Source organism: Calypte anna, chromosome 2, assembly GCF_003957555.1.
Source record: "Calypte anna isolate BGI_N300 chromosome 2, bCalAnn1_v1.p, whole genome shotgun sequence".
Lineage (NCBI taxonomy): Eukaryota > Metazoa > Chordata > Aves > Apodiformes > Trochilidae > Calypte > Calypte anna.
Window position 1 is genome coordinate 143,360,072 of NC_044245.1, and position 11,458 is coordinate 143,371,529.

An 11,458-nucleotide genomic window follows, 5' to 3' on the forward strand; every position below is an offset into this window, starting at 1 on the left:
AAGTCTTAACTGCAGTCCCTTCCTAAAAAAGCAAAACACAACAGATGATTTGTGACAGTAAAGTAGCATCTGACTAAACAGCTTAAGCAGCCAGTTTCAAAGCAGAATACACTCAACTGCTTGGGACCCTGTGTTTCCTCAGACTCTGGGTATACCAGACATGAGTAAAGGCTCTAGTAGAAAGTAAGAAATACAGAAAAAAAAAAAGAAAAAGTGGTTTGGTATTTTTTTTTTTATAGAAGGGTTTGGGTTTGGAGGAGCCTTAAAGATCATCTAGTTCCAACCCCCTGCATGGGCAGGGACACCTTCCACTGGACCAGCTCCATCCAACCTGACCTTGAACACTTCCAGGGAGGGGGCATCCACAGCTTCCTTGGGCAACCTGTGCCAGTGTCTCACCAAACTCATAGGAAAGAACTTAATCCTAATGTCTAACCTGTATCTCCTCTCATGCAGTTTAAAGCCATTACCTCTTGTCCTGTGGCTGCATGCCCATATAAAAAGCTGCTCCCCAGCCGTCTTGGAGGAGCATTGTGTATATTACAGTGACTTTCAAAACCAAACAACAAGAAGGTCTAAGAATTTTAGCAGTTTTTAAGTTTATGCTATGTGCTGATCAACCTGATAGGAAACCAAAAGGTATAGTCAAGCAAGCATTTGAACCTGTGCCAACCAACAGCCAGGTGAAGCCACACAGAGATGACAGAGAGGGCAGAGCTAGCAGCTGCTCCTTCTCTGCTCCTAGGAGTAACATGCAGGTGCAGGTCTGCAGCATCTCCCATAGCAAAGCTTGCCCACAGCTTCAGCACACCCCTGCAGTTAGAAAGCCAAGTCCTGCAGGCTGTCTTCAGGCCTTACTTCCTGTCTGGTTTTCCCTTGTGTGACTGGCACCTGTGCCACTCAGCTGCAATCAGTCTGGTATCAGGCACAGCCTTCAAACTGCCAGTTCCCCAGAGCAGGCACTGGCTGCTCTTCACATGCATGATACTCTCTGGCAGCTGCACATTGATAGTAGCACCAAAACAAAGGGAGCTGGAAGCAATCCTTCTGTCTACCCTGCAGATGTTGAGCAAGAAAATTGTTGCAACGTGGCTTGCACAATCCTCTCTCTGTGGGATGCAATGAGGAATGTTCCTTGGAAAGCTCAGGGTCCTCCCATGCTTTATGGGAGTAGAAACTGGCTGTGGGAAGGGGTGTTGTGTTAGCCAAAGGAGATGCCTGCTGTCCCCCCAAGATAATGAGAAGCTATTCTATTCCTAGCTGGCAGGAAAATTGAGAGCTTACAGTGTCTTAGGGCTTTTTTTCCTGTTGCAGTGATCCCCAATACTGCCTATACTATGATATCACAGTTCCATGAGGGATAGATTACAAACCCTAACACAGTTCTCTGAAATTCAGGTTTCTTTAGCATATGGCACCTGCAACTGCTTCTGGTTATACCTCTTTGAAAAGGGGCTATCTCTAATAATGTGAATTTTTTTGAGATTAGAAACAGGAGTGACTCCCAGGACTCTGTGGCTATGAGGGGTGCTATCATCCCAACCTCCCTCCTCACACAGCCCCTGCTCCCCACTGATGTGTCTGCACACAGTTCTTGCAGGGTGGAGGGAGGGGAACTCAGGGCTTTTGTCAGCAATTCTACATCTGAGTGGCAGCCTAATTTCATTTGGAAGCACACTGTGCCCATTTGCACTGCTGGCAGTGCTGTCCCTTAGCTTTAAACAACTTCAGGCCGTGGGTGGCAGCACTGCAGGGTGGAAATAGCAAAGAGCAATCAGCTGCCTTCCCAGGCTTTTCTTTGTTATACCACCAGGCCAACATGTCTCCTTCCACTGCTCCTGCACCCTCCCAGCATCCCCCCAACACCCTTCTCTGCATCCATCCCACTCCTCCAACTGACTGCAAACAAAAAGACCTTAAGCAAAGGTTAAAAGTGATGCACTGGTACTGAACCTGACAACTGCCTTGCACCCGTGTACTTGGCTGGGCTTTAGAGGCAGATTGAATAACAAATACTGAAAAGATGTATTAGGCATTTCTAGCATGGAAGAGATGGCTTCTGCCACAAAGCTTGCAGTCTAAATAGACAAGAAACAAGCTATTGTTCCTGCAGCTCACCAGTGCCAGGCCACGCTCCCCACCCCCTCCTGTTCCCAATCTGCCATGCTTTAATAGTTCATAGCTTCTGCCCAGCTGCAACAGCTTCAAAAAGTGGGTGGTTCTGTGCAAGTTAGAGGCAAAAACATACTGAGGTTATTTCAGAAGGGACAGGCTCACAGTATACTCAGAGATGAGGAATGTGATCTGGCTCTCTAGGTTGCACTCTTGCAAGTATACAGTGGTTTCTTTTCCCATGTTTTAATGCCCATGTTGATGTTGCAAAGAGGAGTACTTAAGTTACAAAACATCACAGCTAATGTTGGTGATGTCTGGTAATTTACATTTATTAATTAGGTCATGCTATATTGGGTACAGCTTCTGAACACATATATGACTTGTTCTACTACCTATTAAAATTGCTTGCTCATTGCTGGCACAAGTTCTCTTCATAACCTCTGCCAAAATGTCTGGACTGAAGTTTTCCATGACAAGTGTCTGAGGATTTTTATTTGGTTTTGCGAAGTGCAATTTATGGATAATATTTTGTCCCTGTTTGCTCCCAGTCTCCTTTTCCAGGGTGAACTTTAGCATTATATACCTTAATCTGGACTCAGACTTTGTACAAATCACCACTGTGTTGAGGATACATCTTTTATTCTCCCCAAAAATATTCTATTATAAAATTACCCAAATTTAAGAATTTGCACATGCTGAACTGCTCAGGACTGGATTTGGGTCCCAGTCTTCCATTGCTTGCAAGCCTCAGCACCTAGAGATACAACATGATCTTCACAAGGGCTGTGCACACTCCTATCTGTATCACAACAGATGTGTTGGTGAGAAAGTGTCTAAGTCAGCACCATCCAGTGCCAGGATATTCCTTTTTTCTCAAAAATAAAGCCTTTCAGAATCCTTCAAAGTGAGCAAAAAGTAATTCCTCATTCACAGATGACTATTTTTCAAAACCTAACCCATCCATGCTCCATGTTAGCATCTGTTATGCCATGCAGAGAGCTCAGTTATCACTTTCTGGGCTTTGTTTACAAGAAGGGTTGGAGTTAGGCATGCTGAAGCTTTTATATAAAAATAGGATTTTATATACAACTTCATAAAATTCAGTATGTCTCACATGGGAAAAAATATGCAATGCTCCTAAACTGAATCATCTAAGAATAGTACTTTAAATTTGCCATAATATAAAGGGCATCATAAAACTCTGCAATGCACTTACTTCATAGACTAATCACATAACCCAATATGTTGCAACTTTATCCAAGGACACAACTGCATCTTGGAATTTAGCAGGCAGATGTTACATAAAATACAGACAAAATATATTTAGAGAACCCTAGAACTATAGCAGTAGGAAAGTGACATCATTAGGTTGACAAGGTGCACATGAGCTTCCTGAAGGAAACAACCTTAAAACCCACAACATGATCAATCCTTCCTTCCCTCCAACAGTGCATTTCCCATCTGGGTGTCTGCTTACTGTGTTCGCAGATACAGGTTATTTTACAAGCTGCATTCTACTTTGCTGATTACATCCTAATTATACATGTTTGTTTATTGGTAGGCATAAGGTATGTGTGTGTATATATAAAAATATATATAATACACTCTTTTGCTTTGAACACCAGTGCCTCCAACTACAGTCTTTGTCAGAGGCATTACAAATTAAGCTCCAAATCACTTAGTTTCTACTTCATAAAATTAAAAAAAAAATAAAAAATAATTCCTTAAAAAAATCGAGTTGTTAAGAGTGGTGAAATGGCAAGGACAGAAAATCCTCCCCACTCAGAGAAAAAGGATGGTTGAAAGCACAGGAAGATCTGTTTTATTGTCAGATAGGTTTTCATGCTGCGCTAGGTTCTAAGGTTTGCTCTTTCCATTAATTTTTACATCATCCATACAGTACTAGCAGACTGGCCTTACAGATCCATGGCAGAAAACAAGCTAGCAGAGCTATATTTCTGAAGCTATACTTAGTTCAAACAGGAAGCAGCCAGTTAAAGGCTTGGGAAGGTAGTGAACATCCAGTTTTAAAAACAGGGCTTGAAAAGGAAGATCTGCAGTGACCAGTTTCCAGCTCCCAAAAGAAGAAACCGACCGACAGATGAAAAAGATATACTAAAATTGTGACAATTAACTGAAGGGAAGTAATGCAAAAACCCAAAAAGAAACATAGGAAATGTGATCAGACACACACACACACAAAAAAAAAAAAAAAAAAAAAAAGGCAGTAGAACTGACATACATCCTGCTTTGTGCACACAGATAAAGCCATGGAAAATTTCATCAGTATGGGCAGTCCAGCTGTGCATCAGCAAGCACATTACAGAGCACCTCTGCATGGAGAACACTCCATTTGACAACAAAGTGCTGGGCACCATCCAAAGACAACACTGTCACACCAGCCAGGAAACAAACCAGGTTTGATCCAGCAGCAGCCCTTAGCTAAAAGTAAAGCTGAACCCAACATAGGAGCTTGCACATTCGAGTCTGGCACTTTGATAATTGTAGGCTTTGCTTTTTTCTCTTAACTGCACTCTTGTGCTCGATTAAATGGAAAATAATAGCACTGATTCTCATGGACACTCAACCATGTTATTATGTCATAAATCTTTCAAGATATATGATCACATATTCAAAAGAAGCTCTGAATGGTTCCTTACTGCTGCTCCAACTCCATAGCCCAAGGGAATTAACAACAGGGATTACCTCATGCTCACTGGCCCCACTGAACTCACCAGGGCTCTGGAAGTGACACAGAAAACAAAAACAAAAACACCATCATTTGACAGAAGCATCAAGTTCAATAGCCATTATATTCATAGTCATTGATTTGCAAGAGGCCTAACCCAGATTTTAGTCATCCATAGCAACACACACCAAACCTGAAAATGGGATTGCTTTAGAGGCAACCCTTTTTAAACAGCCTTTTAAATAGTTGCAGAATATTCCCAATTACTTCCCAGTACTAGCAAGTAATTTACTTGCAACTTTTGGGACAGATTTTGACAGTTTAAAAAAGGGATTAACTACAAGGTAACAACCTTGAGCTGTTGACAGATCTGCTGCCAACAGTCTGCGAAAGTTCTTCACAGGAGGCTGCAGGGACAGCACCACTCCGTGTTAGGGAAACTTAAAAATCTACACCGAAAAACTGAAGCTAAAGGGCAGTCAACAGACAATGCCATTTGTTTAATGACACAGTGGCAGGACAACGTGAGTACCCTCTGCCTGAGATTTCTAGGCACTGTGACACTGCAAAGGAGTTGGATATAAACAGACAGTCAATTGGACGTCATATTTCCTCTAGAGAACCAGCATTTCATGTGTATTAATATCGAGCAGTTGCATCTCTTGGGTTTCAGAAGGTTTTCCTTTCAAGAGGGCAAACCAGAGCCAACCAGAGAAAGTCACTCCTGCTGTGAGCTGCTGGGACTGAACTGCTTCAGGCCATTGGTTTCCCAAAGGCTCTCCCTGGACAGCAAAAAGGCTTCTGCTGCTTCCAGCTTTATACGTGATGTAAATATTGGTGATCCCCCACAATTAGAACCTGCATTATTTTTTGGAGTTTCACAGTTTCTAGCTGGCTTCATTCTGAAGAGCTTCAAGCCAGTTTCACCCCTTCTGTATCTTTTCTTTCACTCTTTCTCCATTTTGAGACAGTAATGCAGGAAACATCTCATTACATTTATGCTCCACATTTGTGCAACACATTCTCAGGCTCTACTAAGGTTAAGTGAAAAAATTCAGTATTTCCTATGGGAAGTTAGAAGTTTGCCAAAATCCCTTAAGCTGGTCATAAGAAGATGTATGCTATAGTTCAGTCAAGTCAATTAATCACTTAGGTTTAAAAATCAAAGACATTTTCTCACAACAGTTCACTGCTAATCCCACCTGAAATACAAGAGCAAATTTCTCAGCAGCCTTTTAAGTATTTTTGAGGACCAGACTCTGGTGCCAAAATGTTTCCCACAATGCACTGTGACCTCCCCATGTAACTGCAACAGTGTAAGAAAAAAAAATTAAAAAAAAAAAAAATTCAAAGTGCTGAGTATCTCCCAGTGGAATAAAGAAAATTGGGGAATCCCACTGTTTTTATCAAGCATTCATACAGTCTCCCCTGATGATCTGTTGTGGTTTTAGCATTCCTTTTTATTTTGGCAAGAACAAAAAAAAAAAGCTATTGTGCAAGGGAGAAACAGAAACACTCAGAAGTCTGGCTTTTGGTGGTGCAGATGCTGCTTCCCAAACACCAGCAGGCACATGTGGCAATACTCTGTTGGCAGTGGGTATAACTCCTCTAGCTCCTGACAAATTCTGGGGACACCTGACACTTTGACATCTCTATCCCACTGTCTCCTTCGGTAAAGTGGCCAATTAATGTAGAGAATCAGTACACAAACCATTTTTGCTATGGGAAACAAACTAAAAATGCATCTTGTTGAGACCTTCTAGGCCCCTCTCTCCCAGCCTGGTTCAAGACCAGCCACTTTTGCAGAGTGGTCATTCTCAAGGGGATGAGTTCATATCTCAGTTCACTACAGAAATATTGGTACAGAAATCCAGCCCATTCAGGTATATGCTGAGTTGCAGTGCAAGGAACTCAGATTCAGAAGTTGTGGTCTCCATTTTCCCAAACTATTATGCCATGGCATCTGTTCAGCTTCTACTGAAAAATATCAGGTACAGAAACCATACATACCCTGAGTAGTGTTTCATTACTCCATTAAAGACAGCTTCCACTGTATTTGTATTTTCCATGTCAAAACACAGACCAATTTGTCCTGAACATGCTCATAAATTATTCCTCTTGAAGGGCACAAAGCTTATTAGTAATTAGGGTACTATACCATGCCTCTGAGGAAGACTATTATTTTTTCTGTACCTACTCCAGAGTTTTACCATCTCACCCACAGTCATTAAATTCTTGCTGTGTACAAGATGTTGTACATCATTAGCTGTGTGCTGATAACTTGAGTACTTATGATAAAAACACAGACATTCTATGTCAAAATACATTAGACTCTGGTTAAAAGAGCACAATTTTTTAAAAAACATCTTTCCAAAGCCAAGTTCAAAGGGCACCAGCTTAATGCTGAAGTTTTAGTTTAAGTTATGCCTATATCAGCCAAGACTAAAACCAGTAAGGCAGGCATCTCACATGTTCACCTGAAGCTCCTGTTTACAGGCTATCTCCATTGCTTGCCACAAAGGGTGAGTTTTTCAGGAGTTGTTTATCCTTGACACACTTGGATACTCAAAAAACCCCCAAAAGTTGACAAAAAAGCCAGAAAAAAGTCAAAACAGTGCAACACCTTGCAGAGAGCCTACACAGAAAGCTTCAGTTTTGCCCCTACAAGTGCATTTTCTAGATCAAATACACAGTTCCTGTTTAAACAAACAAATGAAGAGAATAACATCCAAATAACATAGTTAATAAATCCATCTGAATTCTGAAGAGAGTCATATTCAGATGGGATGAGATATCAGGCACTGTGGTCTTTATAAAGCAGTGGTCAAAACTGTGAGCAATGCCAGTTTTCAACTGTTTCGTAGGAAAACCATAACACAGTGGACAGTGTTAACCAAAACATCCTCCCTAGCAGAAGTGAAATAATTTATTTTTTTTTTTCCTCCAGAGCAAGCAGTACCGCGTTCTGAGCCTGAGCAGTGCTGAGTAGCACAGGGGGTAAACTACACCTATCATCACAGAAAAAGACAAAGAGCCCAGCAGAACAACTGGCTAGTAAAGGCTGGACACCAGTCAAGTCTGTCCTCTGCTCCAAATCCAGCGCAGAGCTGCGAAAGCAGAAGCCACAAGCAACAAGCTCCGGTAGTGAACTTCCGTAAGAGAAGTTTGTGCCCGCGTTCCAGACTTGTTTTCCAGCCCAGCCCAGTCCGCTGCTGCCAGGGGAGCGGAGGCTGTGGCAGCAGCACTCACCGGCGACAACGGCCGGGGTAGGGCTCAGGACACCCCCTGCTCCCTGCCGCCGGTGCCCAGTCACCAGCCCGCTAAAAGCTGCCCGCTCCTCTGCCAACAAGGAGGAGCTCAGGGAAAGCTCTGCTCGGAAGGAGGGGGAAAGGGGATTTATTGATAAGAAAAGAGGAAGCAGAGTAATACAATGATGCGCCCTCAAAGGGGCTGCAAGACCAGCGCGGGTGGGTGGGTGGGTGGATGGATGGATGGATGAATAGGTGCATGGCTGAATAGATAAGTAGTCGGACAGATGGAGAGACAGGTAAGCAGGTAAAGTAGACGGAGGAAGCCTCCCTTACCTGCTACGGTAGTGCTACTCCTGCACCACTGCCGCCGCTGCACGCCGACCGCCACCCTCACGCCGCCGTGGGGCGGATTTATAGCCCGCGCCCCGCCCGCCGGGCGGCGCTGCCTTCCGCGGCCGCTGCCACCGCCTCCCCGGCGGGAGCACAGGGCGGGTCGTCACCCGTTCCGGGGCTCCGCCCGCACGTCCACGCGCCCCAGGGCTCCCCCCGTCGCCCGCAGATGTTGGCAGCCTCTGCGCTTCTGATGCTCGGTGTGCACAGAGTCCCTAAATATCAGCGGGGAACCCCGGCGGAAACCCTCAAGACCGGGTCCCAACCGGGGCCAGGGTGCTCCTCTCAGGCATCCCCTTGCCGAGTAAGCTGTGGAAGCAGAGAATGACTAAGAGATGCCGCCCTGATTACCGAAGCATTACCGTGCAGGGAAGGAGGGTTTTCACATAGTTTGGTGAGAACAAGCGAGTGTCTGCAAAAGATTCACCCAAAGACTGAAAGAGCAGCAGTCTTGAGAAAGGCTGAGAAAGTACTGCTGCAGCAGGGTCCTGGCACAGGTGGCAAAAATAGTGCAGATGGATGGACTATTTTATATGAAAGCACACCTGTATACCAGATCTTGAATGTCAAAATCTCTTGCTCACAGGTTAACATGAGCACCAGGAAAGAACTCTAATAGAAGGAAAATATTACCTTTTATAGTACATTTCTGACGAAGTTCAGGGAGTGCGGTGGCTGCTGCAAGTGCTGTGTGAGTTTCCCAGCAAACAGCTCTTTGGCAAGAAGCGCAGCTAATCGTTTATTCCAAAAAGAGGCCCTAGCCTGCTGAGTACAGACCATCTCTGTATACACGGTTCTGCATGTAACCAACCCGATAAGGGGCGGGTGAAGCTGTGACAGCCTGAGCTGCTTTTTCTGTGTCTTTCCTGTAAAGCACACCCTATGTGTGTGATTTCACTTAACAACCTCATTTTTATGGCAGGTTACTGTGACCCAAACTGATGAAATCCACAGCATGTTATCATTCTGCCTTCTGCAGTGGCCTGAAGAGGAAATCAGAAATTCCTGAAACTCTGCAACTCTGTTAAACTCCCGACCTGTTTTCTCACCTATACAATAAGCTTATTAAGTCCAGCCTATAAAACTTAATGCTGTTCAAATGCATATTAGCTGCTCTCCTTCTGCCTCAGCTTCTGCACCCAAGTCAGAAAGTGCAGCCTTCAGAGAAAGAACCATGTGAGCCTTTTTCATCAGGGAATGATAGGAAACATTTTGTGCAGCAATAACCCTGAATTGTTAGTAGGTGTGGAATAAAGGACATTTTTCATTATGTTTTCTTAACTTTGAGTAGTTAATGTCTGCAAGGACAAAAAGTATTTCTGAAACAACACAAGTTATTTGTCATTTTAAGACAGCACTGCTCTGTATGTGCTTGCTTTGTTTTTTGAATCATAACAAGCCTAACCTTTTTCTTACTCATTTTAAACTGTGAGGCCAGGGAACCAGTGAAAACATCACAAATAGTTCAATTGCAGCTGAGCCTATTTTGAGGTCATATCTTCAAAATTATGTCATCAAGTCATTGGCTTGCTATGTTTGTTATGGAATATCTGTCTTGTTCAGTGTCCTGAAGTTATGGAACAAGTGCAAGTGCTAGAACAAGAAGATGGGCTTGACTAATTTTCCAGAGAATTAACCCTTCCTTATCTCTTCATGAAACAAAATCATAGCTCAGAAATATTCAGTCCTTCAGAAAACAGATCTGGGTCAGTGTATTGTTTGGCCCATCCTCAAGCAGTTTTTCAGTCTGCTGTGCTTGGCTGTGTTCTGAGGAAGGGGCTGAAAGCTCCAGACATTCAAATGGAGTGAACTGTTTTCTGTGCCCTAAATGCAAACTTTTGCAGTAAAAATAAGTACTCAGTCTGGAACAAACTGGAGAACTGGGATGAAATATTTTCTTTTGCTTTGACTTTTGTAATTTGTTTGCTATGTAGATCATATTCAATGTTGGACCCTAAAAAATGTTGGAAACAAGCAGATAGAAGCCCCCAGCAGCCAATAGCTGCCAGCCCACGTGAATAGGAAAGCCTGGGAATGTGTGCAGCCAAACTGAGCCTCCAATAGCTCAAGCCTTCTTCTCAGCTATTTTGCTAGGTATGGCTTAGAATAACTTGGTGATTTAGAGTGTGTTTTGAGGGTGATTGGTGGATTGCAAAAGAAAACGAAGCAATTCCAAAAATCCAGCTTAGGAAGTATTTTACTATGTGAAGATGTAATTGCTAAAGTTTGCTCTCAGAGAGCCAAATCCTGCTGCGTGCCAGAAGAGAGCACAGCTGAAAGCCTGGGGAACATTTGCTTGTAAAAAGCTGCTTAGAGGACAGGTAGGGAAAACAGCAATTGCAAGAGTGTCACTGCTGACAGTGCAACAGCCAGAGAGCCTCGTGGGTTGTCACCCCATGCTGGGCTGCAGGAGTCTCGTGCTGCATTCCCATAGCAGCTGAGCAGCTCACGTCCCAGGAGCTGTACGTGTAGGGACGTGTGTACTTTAGGAACCAGTGTGCTAGGGAGAGCAGACCTGCTGCCATCCACATGGGCCCACTGAAAAACTACTGTAAATATTATGGTATTGAATAAACCAGCTTTACCCAGCTGGCAATCACTTGTCCTTTCCAGAAGAGCATTTCTGTAGCACCAGAAGAGCTGCCCAGACACAGATGTCCATTCCTGGACCAGCGCAAGAGCTGTTCAAACCAGCCAGAAATCAGAACCCCTCTCTAGTGCTGCCTATGGCTTTCACTTCATACTGCAGAGTAGGTCTTCAAGGTTTTTAAGAGTAAAATAAACAAGTCCTTGATTTACTGTTTTGTTTTGCTAAATTGGGTTATTGTAGGTGTAAGCACACACAAAGACACACTTGCACAAAGAAGGGAAATGGCGTACTTCCATGCTAGAGAAAGGCTAATAATATGTGCTGGGCAGAAACCTGCCCATGTGTTCCAATACCTGGCAGTAGCAATATTTCAGCATTCAAATAGCACTTTAAAGCCATTAACTAATCAATGCTTACAAGGCT

The 11,458-nt window shown here is 43.6% G+C and overlaps 1 protein-coding gene across 2 annotated transcripts in view; it reads right to left on the reverse strand.

The window, feature by feature from the left end:
- Positions 1-8,525, reverse strand: part of NDRG1 (N-myc downstream regulated 1) — a 40,588-nt gene extending 32,063 nt beyond the window's left edge. Inside the window, exons 1-2 of one of the 2 annotated variants that reach the window (XM_030444944.1) lie at positions 8,389-8,452; positions 4,822-4,857 (exon numbers count right to left, since the gene is read on the reverse strand). In XM_030444944.1, coding sequence (XP_030300804.1) covers positions 4,822-4,826 — 5 coding nt within the window. In that variant the 5' untranslated portion in view covers positions 4,827-4,857; positions 8,389-8,452. Of the gene's footprint in view, positions 1-4,821; positions 4,858-8,388 lie in introns of both variants that reach the window. The other variant, XM_030444945.1, reaches the window with a different exon arrangement.
- Positions 8,526-11,458: the final 2,933 nt, after the last annotated feature.